At 31.3% G+C, this 18,242-nt stretch overlaps 1 protein-coding gene across 1 annotated transcript in view; it reads right to left on the minus strand.

The window, feature by feature from the left end:
- Window positions 1-15,697, minus strand: part of LOC145239790 (uncharacterized) — a 193,168-nt gene extending 177,471 nt beyond the window's left edge. The window contains exon 1 of the mRNA XM_080103289.1: window positions 15,322-15,697. Within this exon, the coding sequence (XP_079959415.1) occupies window positions 15,322-15,466 (145 nt within the window). The 5' untranslated portion in view covers window positions 15,467-15,697. The remainder of the gene's footprint in view (window positions 1-15,321) is intronic.
- Window positions 15,698-18,242: the final 2,545 nt, after the last annotated feature.

Raw genomic sequence — 18,242 nt, forward strand, 5'->3', positions numbered from 1 at the left:
TAGATTACCACAAGATGAAAATTACATTTGTCTACAAATTTTTCATTAGGTCAAAATCTGCATTTTTAGTTATACACTGAAAACTGACCTCTGGATCAATTAGCACGCAAGACAACGAATTTCTCATTTCCACTAAACTTTGAACGGTCATCATTTTGTGGCTAATTGTTCTGCCAAAATAAATCTGATATCAGTTTGTATTTTGCAAAGATATACATACCAACATTCAAAGTTTTTAAATAGAATGATTAATTAAACAAACAAAAAAAAATCGCTTTTTTCTTTGTGTTTTTATTCAGCCTAAACAAGCCACTAAGACACAGAGGGACAGATTAATAGACATTCTAAGTGGGGAGTTGTGCAGCAAAATGTTTGCTCACATTAGATTTACATTTCTGCATGTTTCTAAAGTAGGGAAAACAAGGAGCCAAGAGAGAACTCCAAAGACAACCGCTTCGTTGGGAGGCAAGTAAATAGAAACTTTTTTTTTTCTCAGTCTTGCTGTCATTCTTTTCTCCTGGGTTTCAGAAAAAAAAAAAAAAGTCGGGCATGTTTGCCACAACCGGATGAGCACTCGCCCGCCCATGGGTACTTCAAACAACCATGGTTAACTGCTTTCGTTTTCTGGGGCACTTTAATCAACAAGTGAACCGTAACAACAGGTATCATTTTTTTTTTTCTTTGAAGATAATTTTTTTTAGGTCGACAGAATGTGCTCTTCGAATCCAAGGGGGCGAACTAAAAAAACGAAGGTTACTCCTAGACAACCATCATCATCATCAATATCATCAGACTGGTCTTAAGTCACTGTATTGGACAGAATGACTTGGCAACTCTTCACCTATGCAACACAGATTCTCAATAAAAAAAATAAAAAAGATGTTTCTATGACTTTTGTTAATTTAGTGTATTTCGTCTGCAAAAAAAGGAAATGAACAGCTGTGTGCTATGCTGAACAAGTGTGTGAAGCGCTTGGTATTGAAATATACGTGTGATTATTGACAAATAATGTTCAATCAGCAAGTTGAGGTATAAGATATAAGCAAGATTTAAGCTTAATAAACAAAGGATTCATATTATTTGGATTCTTCAAACTACTTATTTTTAGCGTTATTTTAACGTGTACGCAAGTACGTGTGGCATAATGATTAAAGTATTTGAAGAAAATCAGTTATAAATTTATACTTTGTGAAGGTTGCAGATTCAATCCTCAGTGCGGGTAACATTAAAAAAAAAAAAAATACAATTGCAAATTATTTAGAACTTCTACCCAGTCATGGCTGACAGAACAAGAGCATGCTACCCCCGTTGATTAAATAAAGGGTTCCATTCGAAATTCCGTACAGATGTCAGAGTTCAACAAGATATGCCTGAAAAAGGTCGGAGGTTACATCAACTGAAACGTCGTGGAAATAACACTCAAGATGAGAACAATACGAATAATCAATCCACTTCTCAAAAATTCAGAAATTTGAAAAAGAGATGTTTTTTTTTTTTGTTGGTGTTTTTTATTTTTTTATTTTCTTTTGCTAAATAAGGATATAAATATTTTTAGGAAAAATAGAATGCACTAAAACTACTCAGACTTATATAAAACAAAAATAAAAAAAAACAATTGTTATGTGCTTAAAGAAGTAAACGTTTTTGGGAGAGAAATAAGTTAGAATCAGTATTGCTTTTATACAAGACCCCCACCCTCCCGGAATCATACAGTACCAAGTACCATATACAGGGAGAGTTATGCATATCACTGCATTCCCCAAACTCTCTCCTCATATGGAGCACGGGTCGGAGGTACAAAATGTATCCGACAACAAGGTAAAAATCCAATGTTTATGAAGGCCACTTTCGTCTCTATGAGCCACTGCAAAGACAAACTGACCGATGTGGAAGCTCTGCTCAGATTTGTACTCCTTACACATGTTTCTTATCTTTGTGGTGTTCTAGATGAACAAAAACCTCTTGGTCAAAACATGGAAGAAAACTTGACCTCACAGGCAACTGCAGTTGTCAAGTGAAGAATCTGATGATCGAGATGAGCGCAACACATTCATCGATTATGTTGGAGCCACCATCAGTACAGAATGACTAAGAAGCAAGCAATATAAGTGCAGTAAAACTTGTTGTTCTTTTATTTTATTGAACTTGATTACTATGTTTACAGGAAATAACATTTCATTGTCGCCATTCTGATAACTATTACAGTTCATTTAAAAAAAAAAAAGAGAAAAAAAAGAGAAAAAAAAAGAGAAAAAAAAAGAGAAAAAAAAAGAGAAAAAAAAAGAGAAAAAAAAAGAGAAAAAAAAAGAGAAAAAAAAGAGAAAAAAAAGAGAGAAAAAAAAAAAAAAAACAAAAAAAAAACGAATATCTATTAGTTCCTGAGATAAGCAGATGACAAAATCTCCAAATTTGGAATCCGTTTTCTGACGTTTTTTAATAGTAGCGTTTGCTACCATATGGTTCTGGGGGTTTCATACCGTCTTTACTGCCCGAAACAAAGCTGACAAAGAAACACCTGAGCACACCTTCAACTCTAGCAAACTTTTGTTGTAGGTGACCACTCCCATCAATTCTAAGCAGTTGGTACTTTTTACTAGGGAAGGGGACACCACTTATTAAGACCCAAAAGGGCACTCAAGGATAAAGGTTAATGAGTGTCAAGTGGCTGGTGAGACAACACCGTGATGATCAGTAATGGTGGAACTTGAGTAGGGTTTGATTATCTAAGAGACGGCTCAACAGGAACTTGTTTATATTAGACTTGAAAACGATCATGTTATAGTCAGCTGGGAAGCAACGCCATGGTATTGTGTTATGCGATCGACAATGTGGACCCACCATGAGCTACAAAGAAATAAATGGTGTTTCTGGTGATTTGAGCAATAGCTAAAAAGATGGTGCAATCGATACATTTGAAGGGATCACAGGGTTGAATCATGGAATTTTAAACTACAGGTCACTTCATGATGGGATGAAGAAGCACAACTGGAGAAATGTTTTATTTTCAGAGATTTATATATATATATATATATATTTGAAAAAAATTGAGACTAATATTCTAACACGTACATGAGAATAAGATGCCTTGAAAGATAAATAAAAAAAAATATATTTTTGTTGTGGAAGCTGATAAATATTAAACAAAATCTCTGAAAAATCAAACATGTTTAAAAAAAATACCCAAGTTGTGCAATAAAGTAGCCTATAATATAGAACAACATGGGTTAAATTTTTTCTCATTTGGAACTGATTTTATTCTTCAAGCATCAGCTTAATGTTAAAATTAGATGTGACAGAAAAGTATTCCATTCCATCGTATTCAACAAAAGGTGGATACAAGCTTATGTAGGAAAAGGGAAGCAAGTACGAGTTCTTGTTCTTTGAACATGATCTACACGGTCCTTTTGGAACTCAGTCTGCTTAAGGTAGATCATTATTTCTTAGTTGAATGAGCGAGTTCTGTTCCCTTGGAATGTTTTGATAAAGATATTCTAAGAAGCACTTTCATGACTTTTATATTAACTATGCCCTCCACAAATTGTATCTCTTGAAAGGACGCTATCGATTTTGAAACCTTACCTATATTTTATCTTCTCCCACTTAAGTCCCACCCCCATTTTGAGAGTGACTTAATTGTTTCCGGTTCTAAATAAACCGGAAAACAGTGAGTAGTTGTTTTTAGAAAGGGGTAGGAGAGTCTTACTAACTAAACATTGATTTTTTTCAGTTTCTTTGTTTTTCTATCTTTTGAGGTGATTTTTTGTTCCCAATCCACATATTTTCTTTTCACAAAATTGTAAATTAATTTAAAATTTAATTTTAAACCATTGAGGATATTTTAAGTAGGGTAACCCATAGAGTAAATGTGGTATTATGGTGCATGCTGAAATGAAAGTGATATAAAAACGAAAGAAACAATGCTTGTATGAATGGGTCAGAATGGGTTTAATTACAGTGGATAGAGGAAAACCAACAATCTCCCACTCCCCATACTTTAAGAGGCAATGCCTAATTTGTGCAAAAAAAATTTTTTTTAATTAAAGTTTTGCAAATAAATATTTCAAGGCGTAGCATCTGTTCTCAGTACACCAATAAAGATAATGGTTATGTGATACATAATGATATGAAGCAACGTTATGTATCATTATGTAGTTGGTCCGAACTGAATGATTATTATGATTGTTATTGACGTTGCAAAATAGAATGTTAGAAAGAATTATCAAGGCGAAAGGTATTTACAGATAAAATTATTTTTGTTAAAATAGTACAACTGCACGCCAGTGGAACTCACTGCCGCTTGCCTGTTTCCCACCTGACTACAACTTGGACGTCTTCAAGTCCAACATAAACAAACTCGTGACAAACCGCCTCCTTAAGTAAGACACTATCTAAACCCCCAATACTAATGATTACTACAATACTATCTCATTGATTACTGTACATGTAATAACCCTTATCCCTGAGTGGCCTTCGGGCCTTGATAAGTGGTGAACCCCATGTAAAAAAACAAAACAAAAAAAACTAACAAAATAAAACATACGTGACGAAAGTGGATCATCCCATTTGTGTTTTTTGTCACGTGAAGTTAATGACATAATGAGATAGTTAGAGATACACAGAGATTTGTTCGATACCGAACGCGTTAGTGGACAGACAGAGGTCTTGTGCTCCAAGGTTTGAACTTGACCCCTGTGGAATTCAAAGGGCCGAAATATAGCAAAATGTAGACTTGTACGAAGGGTGCCCAAACTCAGATAGGGGACCAAGCATGGAAATAAATGATTACATTCAAATATAATTCACATCTTGGCATTTCCCTTTTTGAATGAAAAGCATATTTAATTTCAGTAAGCACGAATGAAACTTTGTGAAGATGTGTCTTTTGCTGGTGACCCTAACGACAACGTTATCCGTCCCTGTAAGTGTAAGTTGTCATAGTCCATAGTTGTTATACACACTGTTATAAAAAAAAATATATATATATATATATATATATATATATATATATTAGTGATGGGACGATTGCAATATTTTTCCCAATTCCGATACAATTACAGATTCCGTGCTAAATTCTCAATTCCGATCTGATTCTTTATAAATCTGTAATTATTTAATTATAAGATTGTTATTTCCCTTGATTTTCCTAAAAACACGTTAAATATGCAGATATTTTTTTGCAAACTACACTTGTGGAGAGTGATCTATCGATTTTAGCTTTACCGGTAATTTAAAATCAATAAATATTTATTATTTTATCATTATTACCGGCAATGGAAGATTTTACTTTAAACAAAATCAAATAAAAAAAGGAAATTAAAAGAATTGTTTTGACATCGGAAAATAGGCATCAATTTTTCTGATTCCGATACCGATTCCAAAACCACCAAATTTCCCCATTTTTCCGATTCCCGATTTCGATTAATCATCCCAACACTAATAATATATATATATATATATATATATAATGGGTGTCCCAAAAGAAGCTGAATTGATCAAATATAAGATAGAACAACAGAAGCATCAAACTAGCAAAAACAGATTTCAGAGCATCTAGATTAAGCCTATGAAAGTCATCATGAGTCGTTACACCATCAAGGAGTCGATATTTATCGTAGAGAGGTACTTTCAGTTGAATTTAAATTTCAAATCAGTCAGCTTCTTTTGGGACACCCTATCTCTCTCTCTCTCTCTATATATATATATAAAACGACACATCACAACATTAAAGAAACATAGGCACCGCCAAAACTGGGGGGGCAGGTCAGTACTTTTTGACGGACCGTCTTTTTAAAAATCTACCAAAAATCAGGTAATTATCCGATCAATACGAAATTTTCAGCGATTATTAGGAGAAGAATGAACTTTATAACAGTGTACTTATTTTTCATAAACGATATTTATATATTTATATTTTTTTGCTTACAAAAACCCCCCTTGTTTTGAAGTGGGAACAAATATGCTTAAAATAATCATCTGAAACTGAAATCAACATATTGTGTTGTTGTAAGGGACAGAATTATAGATTAAAAAAAAAAAAAAATTGTTTGCATACCTTATTTTGACGTCTGAATATCAGAACTTCGATTGTGTTTAATTATCCCGCTTTTGAGTTTTGAAGTGTGAAATTCGGTGAATATGTTAAGTAAAATAATTAATTTAAGTTAAGCAAAACAAAAAAAAAATTTTTTTAATATTTATACGAAAAAAGCTATTTTAAAATTTTTGATAAATAAATTAACAATTTTTTTTTAGCGAGCCGAATAATGCATGACCATTATTAAACAGGGCATGCTTTGAATAATCGATACCAAAAAAAAAAAATTCGATAAATATTGTGCCCTTTGTGTTAAAAATAGCATAATTTTTTTCGATCCCGTTTGAAAACGTTTGCCGCCTTTTGACTACGGTGGACCAAACGCGCTGAAATAATTTTTTTTTTATTCTGCTTTAAATTGCCCCCCCCCCATTTTGGGGAGCCTGGCCCCCACACACATACACATGGTCACCCATCTGGTACTGGCCAGCCTCAGCTTAATAATACATTGAAATTTTCGTCACTGAAAAATAAGTTTTTTTTGGCCTGTTTGGTCTTCCATAGTTTGCTTTTTATCAAACGAAAACGTAAACAGAGTCGATCTGAACTCTACGTCAACGCGAAATATCTGGTTACCTATATGAATAAGTGGAATTATTTGAAATTCAGGTACTTATATTATAATATTTTTGCATATTCTCTTAGAAAATCATCCTAAATCTTAGTTAGACAATAAATAAATTAATTATTTCAAAAACCCTTTTTTTTTAAATATTTAAGTACGCTTTTTGTGCAAGACAAAAAATGTCAATTGTTAACTTTTTGGGAAAATTTAACATTTAAAATTGAATTAAAAATAGTAGAAAAAGTTTTACATTATTCTGTTTTCTATATGATAAAATTCAGGGTTTTATCTTTCTGGAAAAAAAAAAGTTACTCAGAAATAATGGATTTTAATAAATGTAATTTCGTTTTAAAAAACAACAACTTGATTTTTTGGCCATTTTTGGCGGTGCCTAAAGAAACATCAGTTATATAGACTGTTTATGTACCGCCCAACCATACAAAAGCATCATCATTTGAAGTACATTGTAGATATTCATATTTGGAACATTCTTTAAAAAAAAAAAAAACGTGGGGAGGGGGGGGGGGCTATTGTGCTGTATAAAAAATCCCCAAGAGGAGAAGAATCTTCAAACAGCAGAAACGGAAGGGGAAGAAATCATATCTGCATATTACAGTATATGTTCCACCCTCTATTTAAGGAGGATAAATCGTTCTAGACTGAGGCAATTTAAAAGAATTTTTTTTTTAAGTGCAAAGTGTTCCTTTTTAGGGAGCTGGATTCATCTGTAAAAACTGGCTTTGTGTCGAACAGATAAAACGGAAGCTGTAATGAATCTTAACGAACACTAATAAAATTTAAATTTTTATTAATTTATTTATTTGCGTGAATTCATTCTTCACGGAGATCTTCTTGGTTTAATTTTATTTTTGTGTTATAAAAAAAATCTATTTCCTTAAAAACGAATGTAGGTTTATTTACGTTCTGATATATTTCAGTTATTTTATGAACCTAACTGATAATTGCACTAGTGACCTCAGATGGAATCGAAGGAACGCTTCAATGCTGTCTTTAGTTTAATTGAAAAATTTAATCCGTATTGAAAGCTGAATGTTCTTAGTGTTAACATTCAGATTTCTATAACACACAAATAAACATTTACTTTATATATATATATATATATATATATATATATATATATATATATATATAGATAGATAGATAGATAGATAGAAGATGCAGAGAAAAAGATAAACAAGCAGTATTTCTATTTACTTTTCCTCTCCACGAGGGCAGAATTAGACACCAGAATCGTTTTTTAATGTGGAGAAAAGGAACAAAAGTTAAAAATTGTCTCAGTCGTGAAGGATTTCTCCTCCACTAACCGAGAGAAAAAAAAAAATTGAAGTGTAGCATCAGAACAGTACAAACAAATTTTAATTTTCCTTGTTAGCGCAGGTCATGGTACAATAGATCTAAAGACGAAAAACCACCGTCTTGATCTCATTCATGCGTATAATTCCATGAATGAAAGTTATAGTAAAAATTAATGAATGACAATGAATGAATGAATGGATGATATAGAAATACATAAGCTGAAAAGAAAAAGAAAGCAAAAACATATCAGTGATAACAGATAGTGAGAAAAGTTTTTTGTTCAATCAGTAGAGATAAAATTAAAATAAAGTAGAATCCAAGTACTAAAATTTTTACTATTTTCTAAATAAGTATATATATTTTTTAACTCAAGTATATTTTTGAATTCGAAAGTATTTCATGTTTGATCTGCAAAGAAAATGCATTAATAAAGGTCAATTCCTATTCAATGACCAAAACAATCTGAAAAAAAAAAAAAAAAAAAGAACGCATGATTCCGTGATGTCAGACTTGTGTTAATTATACGAACTATGGAAAAGCAGAAGCGACTTAATGATTTTTTTAAAACACTTTGTTTATCTTCTTCAAACTGAAATTAATTAATCTTCGTTATAATCATGTTAGGTTTTAAGATTTACACAATTTAATGATTAATCATATTATAAACATTTGTATATTAAATATAAAATACGGTTTTACAAGTGTTCATTTAGTTAACTACCGGCTTCCATACTTTTGTTCGGTAAAAAGAGACAAACAAAATATGAGGATGGTATATAAAATGTCTAATATTTGTGCAATATTATTTTTAAATCGGTTGTAATTTGGTGATAAAATAGCTGGCAAGAGTCATGTTTATATTAAAACTTAATACTTTTTAAAAAATTTAAACAATTAAAAATCTATGTTGTAACGGAACATTTTGAAATAATGGAATTTTAATCGTTTTAATCTTTTAAAAATTAATTAATTTTCAAAAAGTTTCTTTTTCTTGATAATTCAACTGATTATAGTATATATTAATTAGAAAAAACGCTATTTAAAAAAGAAACATAATAATATTAAGTTTATATCAAATTTTTAATTGCAACTTCAAGGTAAGTTTTTGTTCAATGCGTGTATTTAAATTTTGAACTCTTATGTTTTATAATAAATAGAAATTTGATAGATTTAAATATATTTTCTTCAAATTTCGAAAAAAATAAATATGGGATGGGGGACACGCACTAAAAAAAATGTTTCCCCTCGTATATTTTACGGAAATTGCATTTTTATATGTCATTTCATTCTAAACTGGATAAATACCGAAGATTTCACGAAAATCTGACCATTAGTTGATTTTTGCTAGATTTATTAAACACAGGTATGTTTTCACGTTCGGAATGCCTACTACATAGGAACGTTATTTTAAAGCGCCAATTATGTAAACACGCTTTTCGTCTCGCAGTTTCATTATTTTCGTAATATGAAAATTTGGGTTTGTATTACTGTACACATAGATTCGAAAAAAGTTGTCAAAAAACAAATATATAACAAATAAATGTTATCAAAGGCAAGATAAGTTACTTTTCTACCTAACTGGATATATTTTCCGTGTTTTTATTCAATGTAACATGTTTATTCAGCTCGAAAAGCATACAGTGTTTACCGATGTATTGGAAAATTCAAGATGGCGCCCGACTCTTTCTTTAACACGGTAAGTTCAGGAAAAGATGTTATAAATAATAAACTAGACAAAATACTGTTAGAAATTCGCTCAATATATGTTACCGTGACATAAGTTGACATATATTTGGTGTTTTTTTAATAGTATTTTGTCTAGTTTATTATTTATTATACCTTTTCCCAAACTTACCATGTTAAAGAGAGTGTCGGGCGCCATTTTGAATTTTCCAATACATCGGTAAACACTGTATGTTTTTCGAGCTGAATAAACATGTTACATTGAATAAAAACACAAAAAATATATCCAGTTTAGTAGAAAAGTAACTTATCTTGCCTTTGATAATATTTATTTGTTATATATTTGTTTTTTGACAACTTTTTCGAATCTATGTGTACAGTAATACAAACCCGAAATTTTTTTTAAAAATCATTACTAGTTTATTTTGCCCTGCTTTTAAAATGGTACAAAAGTTATATTGATAATATTAATTTATAATAAACTTTCATTGTTTACATTACTTCTGTGCTGAATTTTGGAGATGTCTAAGTCCTTTAACTAGAAAATTATAAACGAGTTATCGTTCTCTAGCCAGAATAGTTTATAAAATCATGGCTACCATAGCTTTCAGCCTAATTTTCATTTCAACGATGAAACTTATTATACTTTAGTGTTTTTAATGTTTGTGTGTATGTTGCTAGGAGAGGACCCATATCGACCCGAATTCTTCGAATTGTGATTTGCACTTTGCAGCGCAAGGCAAGAAATGTTTTTCTACGTAGAGACTAGAAAGTAAACCTTTGGTTTTACTTTCGACAGCCTTGTAACTCACTTCCTTAATTTTAGTCCTCACATTCCATAAGCGATGTTTTTGACAAAGGGAAAAGAATTGCTGTTTTCTGGGTTGTAATCTATCTCTATAACATTTATCGTTGGCTAGTTTTTGATCTTGGTGGCATTTTTTAACTCCTTACTCCTTACATAAAGTGGCTCTATCTGGAGAGATTTCTATTTAAAATAAATAAGTAAAATGGCCAAAGCTTGTTATTTGTTCGTCGGTGATAACCCGTCTAAGATGTGAAAACCTCGAAAAGAATGTAAAAAGCAGTTGACACTAACACATACGAACGCAAAACTAGGTTACGTTGAGGGTTAAAATAATTGTAGCCTTTTGCGGTCTATTTCGTAAATTGCAATCGAAAACATTCTGAAGTTAAGTTGACATATAGGTATCCTATACCGAAACATAGACGTCATGGCCACCGATGCGACTTGTGTTATGTAAAAAGCGAACTGGTGAACTGCATGAAACTGAAACGAAATAAAATGTGTGTCATTGTCAAGATTACTGCCAAACGATTTTAATAGTTTTTGTCTGCTTGCTCAATGTTGACTTATTCTTTGTTTTTTTAATGGTTTTATTGTTATCAAGAATTCGTAACATCTACATTTTTTGTAATGCTTTCATTCTGTTTTTGTTAGATTGTTATTAAAAAGAAGAAAAAAATAGTTGTAGCTTTCACATGACGATAGTCGCAGAGTAATTGGAGATTTTATTTTTAAAAATTGCGATGCGACGTTTTCCGACTATTTTTTTATTATTAAAAATAAATGTTAAGGTTTTTAACTTAAAAACAACGATAATTACCCAGATATTTCTTTCGTTTAAGTTGACGGACTGCATGAAACTGAAGTCACGTGACACATCGGAATACCCCCCCCTCAACCTCCCCATGTTAAGAATGGCTTTCGAGTTGGGGGGGGGGGGAGTATTCAGAAAGCGGTTCTTAACATGGGGAGGGTGGGGTGTGTATAATACGCTAGGGAACGTCGCAAAAAATTATCGTAAACTTTAATGCCCTTTTCGGGTTTGTATTACTGTACACATAGATTCGAAAAAATTGTCAAAAAACAAATATATAACAATAAATAAATCAAAGGCAAGATAAGTTACTTTTCTACCAAACTGGATATAATTTTCGTGTTTTTATTCAATTTAACATGTTTATTCAGCTCAAAAAGCATACAGTACCGATGTTGGAAAATTCAAAATGGCGGCCGACTCTCTCTTTAACACGGTAAGTTCGGGAAAAGGTGTTATAAATAATAAACTAGACAAAATACTGTTAAAAAAACCACCGAATATATGTCAAGTTATGTCACGGTAACATATATTGAGCAAATGTCTAACAGTATTTTGTCTAGTTTATTATTTATTACATCTTTTTCCGAACTTACCGTGTTAAAGAGAGAGTCGGCCGCCATTTTAAATTTTCCAATACATCGCTGATGTATTACATCGGTAAACACTGTATGCTTTTCGAGCTGAATAAACATGTTAAATTGAATAAAAACACGAAAATTATATCCAGTTTGGTAGAAAAGTAATTTATCTTGCCTTTGATAACATTTATTTGTTATATATTTGTTTTTTGACAACTTTTTCGAATCTATGTGTACAGTAATACAAACCCTATTTATTTTTTAATAGCAACTTTTAAAAATAACTTATTAATGAATAATAAATTTTGCAAATGTTTCGTTAAAAATGTACACTATCGTTTACCACTCCAAAATACGGAATAAAATTTAATAGGGACATTTTCCATCGACACCGCTTTTTCATAAACATGTGTATATGAATGCTGAATCGGCGATTCAGTGAATGACGCTACGCCGCTACAGTAATGAAAATTATTTGTATTTTTTAACAACCAAAAAGGTTCATCACCTAAAATGAAACTGATTCCTGAAACGGAAAAAACACTTATATTTTTTTTTTACATTATGGTTAAAAATGTTATCAAATCAAGTTCTGTCCGTCTTTGTTTACATTTACGTCAGCTGATATTTATGCTTAACGATGAGAATGCCCTACAAAAGTCATTTCTGATTGATATTTACAGTTTTAAAATATGCAAACGAATTTGCCCCCCCCCCAGAATAACAGGATATTTTTATTTTAAAGCTAGTAAACATTAATCATAAGTGACTTTTCCAGAGCATTCATCGTCAAGCGTAAATATCAGCTGCCATAAATAAAGGCGGACGGAATTTGATTTTAACTTATATTGTATTTTTTGGCAAAGTTACAATTTAGCTTGGGGATAGGGGGGGGGGAACAACGTATGAAATTAAAATTTAATTTTCTTCCGACCCGTATTCTTTTAAGGTGTAGAAACTGATTGTAACTTTTATTATTTCTTAATTTGTTAAGTTGAAAAAAAACAAAAAAAAACAGAGTTTGTCGTTTAACTTCAGATAACTTCGGGTCAAAAAAGATGCTTAAGAAAAAGAAAAGAAAGATAACTTAATGTACCACCATTAAACCTAAGTCGGGTGAGAAGGGTCTAACTAAAATTTAGTGAGAGGGAGGGATATCATTTTATTTATTTAAAGAATAAATGAATTCCCACTAATAAAAGAGCGATATGTAACTATTTTGTTTATCGAATGTACAAAATCTAATTTCGACAACAAAAATGTTTCAGAACGTTAACGATATGGTAAAACTATACAAACACCGTGACAGCGAATTACCCCTACCCCTAACGATATAGATCGGTAGAATACTAAATTTTAATACGCTTGGTATGGGCCCCTGTTGCTAGGACCTTATTCGGTAACGCGTTACAACAGTCGAAAGGTGAACACAAAATTAAACTCGAGTTCCTGAAACGAGAAAAAGAATAACACTTGCATATTTATCTATTTTTCCCCGATATATTTACATTGTTGCATTTTATTTTGTATAAATTTTGTTTTTTATTTATTTTCGAGTGATGGAATGATGGATGGTGTTATCTTTTAATGTTTTTTGGTCGTCATTTGGTCATTTTGTTTTTGCAAATGGTCGCACCTACCTCACCTTACAAAGATAATTTACTTGTTTTTTTTGTTTTTTTTCTGTTGTTGTTATTGTTATTTTGTGGTTTCGGCGTGGGTTGATGTAATGTTTACGTTGGTTTAAGAAATTATGGGAATGGTCCATGGTCCACATTCTAGCAACCAGAAACAATATCCCCGAGAAATCAAACAATTTACAAAAACGAATTAAATTCCCATATGATTGAACAGCTACAAACAAATAAATAAAAGGGAACAATTTAAAAAAAAAAAAAAAAAAAATGCAATGAAAAAAGAAACGTTCGTATTTTTATAAAATTACTCGTCTTCAAAGTGTTTTTGCAGTTCTAATGTTTTATTTAAAAAGCCATTCTGTACATGGGGAGGGGAGGGTGTGTTTGTACCTATTCTGTACTTTAATCTACAATTGAATAAAAAAAAAAACATAAAACTTTAATTAAACCTGGAAATACGATTTAAAAAATAGCGCGGATGATCGATCACTCTCTGCATTAGCACCTTAAAGTTATATACGAAACCGATTCCCTACACTTTAAATTATAAAATATTTGTTTAGTTTTTCCTGGGAAGGGGAGGAGTGGTTTCAAACGTATTCGCCTAAAAAATAAAAAATAAATAAGTAGAATCTCATGAATGATTGAGGTGAGGATGTTCAATCATCTACAAATTTACCAATGTCGATACTACTGATTGTCCAGCAACGGCTCGTCTATTTCCAGTCTCTTCTATAAAAGTATCAAATGAGCAATTTACAATATATAAATAATAAAAGTAAATATATCAGCCCCCCCTTTTTTTTTCGTTTTAGGAACCAGAGTTTCATTTTGTGTAGTCGTCTTTGTTGTATTTAATTCGTCCAATATCGCTAGATAAAAGCACCGAACTATTTCATAATAAAAATAATATTTATTTGAAAGGTATTATTATTATATATATAATTTTTTTATGCTTGTACAGTTTAACATCCCTGGCAAGTTAATTTGGCGGACCTGTACAAGAGTGCCCACCCTCTATAAATGGGGTTTACACATTTTTAAAAACTTTTTTCCGACGATTATCATAGATTACAGACTTAAGGGTACTAGTGCACTTATTGATCTATGCTGAAATAATGTTATTTAAAAAGCCATTCTTAACATGGGAGGGTTGTGTTGTGTTGTGTATCTATTCTATACCTTAACCTTACAATTGAATAATAATAAAAAAAGAAAAAATTATAATTAAACTTGGAAATACGATTTAAAAAACAGTGCGGATATCAGTAAGTGCACTTACTTGCACTAGCACTGACTTATATTAACAGAAAAAAATTTTGAAAAAAATTAATAAGTTTTAAGAAGGGGGGGGTCATTTTCTCGTCATAACATTCTACTTTATTGCTACCTGACTTATTGCCCATATAACGAGAAAGTGAACCCCCTTCTTAAGTCATTAAATATATATTTTTCAAAAATTTTCTGCTAATATAATACTCAAGCCTGTAATCTAATCTCGTACAGGTCCGCCGTTAATTGTTTTCATTTTAGGAGAGTTCCGTCCGTGGCAAGGTAAAAGTTGACAAAACCTTTCTCCCATGTTAGAATGGTTTTCTAAATTTGCCGTTGGATGTTAAACTGTACAAGTGCCAATATAATTGCTTTAAACCTGGGTAGCAACGTCTAACAAATAATTTTTTTTTTTTTTTTTTTTTTTTTTTTTTGCCTTTTTCAATCAAACAAAAAATCTATGGTATTTGCGAAATCAAAAGAGAGCGGAGAGAAATAAGGTTCTTCAGAGAAGAGTTCAACTTTTTAATGAGTTTATTTCAAAACTTACCAGCTATAATAACTAGGGCCACATATATACCCAAGAAGATCCAAAACCACATGTTGTGATAATCAAGAGGCTGTTCGAGTTTTTCGTACGTCGTCCCATTACAAACAACACTATCTCCATTCTTTACGCATTCTATAATCGTCATGTTTGGGCTCTTTTCTTTTTCTAACCTGTAATTAATCAATTAAACTACACGATCGACTAGTTAATGAACAAACATTTAATCAACTTAGTTAACTTCGAGCGGCAGAACTCGGTCTAGTCTGTCCATAAAGCACTGATCTATGGGCGTGGTTAATATTGTATTGTTGTATTTTTCTTTATATATATGGTAAAGTTAAACTAAACGGGAGAGAAACGTGTGATAAACAAAAAAAAAAAACGAGTTACTTTTTCTTATCGCTCGTCCACCGCCGACAGGTGGCGTCAAATATCATACATATTTTAATATATATATATATATCGAAGTTAACTAAGTTGATTAAAGGTTTGTCATTAACTAGTCGATCGTGTAGAAAAGAAAAATGACCACAATATATATATATATATATATATATATATATATATATATATATATATATATATATATATATATGCGGGGTTCGAATCGTTCGACTGGTAGTAATCGTGACACCCTGCACTGAAGATTCCCGAAAGGATGAAACAGTGAAACACTAGTGTCTGTTGGTATTTAATTATTATAGTAGAAAATAATTATATATATATATATATATATATATATATATATATATATATATATATATTACTAAATTCCAATTGAGTAAATATTAATTTTAGGAAGGATCCTAAAAATGGTTCTATTTTGAAACACCTTATTAAACCATTGTATGCAAGTTTCGTTGTAGTTCTAGCTTTTTTTTTTTCTTTTTACAAAAATTACATTTGATTAAAAAAAATACTTGTTTAACTGACCGTGAGGGGCCATTTTTCAACGTGGCTGAATTTTATTTATATCGGTACTGATGCATTGTGGTCATTTTTCTTTTCATGGGGAGGTAAGTAATATAAACTTTAAAGTAAATGACAATTGTATTTCCTGACAAAAAATACAATTTAAATCAATATGTACATTTTATTTGTGCCGAATAAGTCCAGTTCAAGACAACCCCTGCCCCAAAAAAATTTGACTAACAGGTATCAGCAACCATGTACATAAAACGAAACCATCTTGAAAAATGGCCTCTCACTGTTAGTCAAACCTTATTAAATTACACTTACGTTTATCAACCTCTCTCCCATTAAATTTAATGGTTTTATAAAAGTTTGCTCTTTGCATTGTTATAAGATTAACTTCGACGCTTCTACACTATTAGGACGAAAATTTGTAGGCAATAAATGGATTTTTCAGATTAAAAAAAAAAAAAAACAATGGTTTCTTACAGATTTTTTTTGTCAATTCTAGTAAATTATAATGATATCGTCCAAATTATGTAGTCAAAATGACCTGAATATTACTGGATTATTAAAAAAAAACAAAAAACTTTAATCGTGCTAGCAGGTGAAAAATTGCGATCATCTTGTTTAAATCGAAACGGAAAATTACCTCTCCCCTTTTGAATTCTCCTGTGTCTTAAGATCGTTTTCATCAAATTCTATTTTTCATTTTCTTTAATAAATAATTTTCTACCTTATCGATTTTCTTAATTGTTTTGATATAATCATCTTAGAAATACGAAGAATACATAGATACCATTGTTTTCGTGTGAAATTCAGTGTTACGATTTCTGAAATTCCGTCCTAATAGTGTAGAAGCGCCTTAACTTCTATAATTATTTTGTAACAAAAGAATTCTAAAATGAAAGGAAAACAGTTGGCACAGTGTATATATGTGTGTGTGTGTGTGTGTGTGTGTGTGTGTGTGTGTGTGTGTGTGTGTGTGTGAAGGAGAGAGAGAGAGAGAGAGAATTTCCTATGGACCCGGAAATGGTTGGGCCGATTTTTTTAATTTTCACATGAAATTACTTGTTGTGTCTGGGAGTGTTCTTAGATAGGTTTTGTATTGGAATGTGCTTGATAAGTATCGGAAATCGAAAAAAGTCTAATTAAAGAAGGTAGCCTGATTTTGACCAAGCTTAACCTAACATCGCAACTGCATTTCAGAAATTTTATCACCAGAAAAGTAGAAAGGCTCAACCTAAAAAATCAACTGTAGATTCTTTTATAAGACAAGGGCGCGTTTGAAATAAGTGTTTCTTTTTACAGTACAATTAAACCATGATACTTGACTTTTGTATGTTTAACTTTTATTCAAGTGATTATATAAAAATAATTCCATAACATTAACAATTGGTTCTTTGATAAGTTAGGGGCACGTTTAAAATAAATGTTTCTGCTTAGAGCGCAATTGAACTATGATACTTGATTTTTGCATGTTAAACTTTAAGTGAAGAGATTACTTACAGATAATTTGCATAGAATTTCAAATGAAACTCTTTATTTAATCCCCGGCTGTAGCTTACTCTTGTTCTAGAAGCCATGGCTGGGTAGAAGTCATCAGTAATTTGCAATTATATTTTTGAGTGTCACACGCTCTGAAGAGTGAGCCTTCAACCTCCAAAAGAGTGTAACTTTACAACTGAATTTTACCAAGTACTGTATCCACTATGCCATGAGTACTTGCAAGAAATATGCTATGAAAAAATTGTTTTTACAATGAAATTAATCGACTATTTTTAAATATCATAAATATTGGAGTTGCTAAAAAGTTTATTCATATTTTTTAGAAAGAAGGAACTGATACATCAAGTTTAGAAACAAAATAGAGTGTTTGCGAGTTGGAAATTTTTACAATATCTGCGATTTATCTGGTTATTAAATAGTAATATTGTTCAACTACGCCTTTCACTTGATCACTATGGATCATTTTTGGAATCGAGCAGACCATTTCTGGAACATCCGTT

The sequence above is a fragment of the Euprymna scolopes genome, chromosome 19 (assembly GCF_053919585.1).
Source record: "Euprymna scolopes isolate OS-2025 chromosome 19, ASM5391958v1, whole genome shotgun sequence".
Lineage (NCBI taxonomy): Eukaryota > Metazoa > Mollusca > Cephalopoda > Sepiida > Sepiolidae > Euprymna > Euprymna scolopes.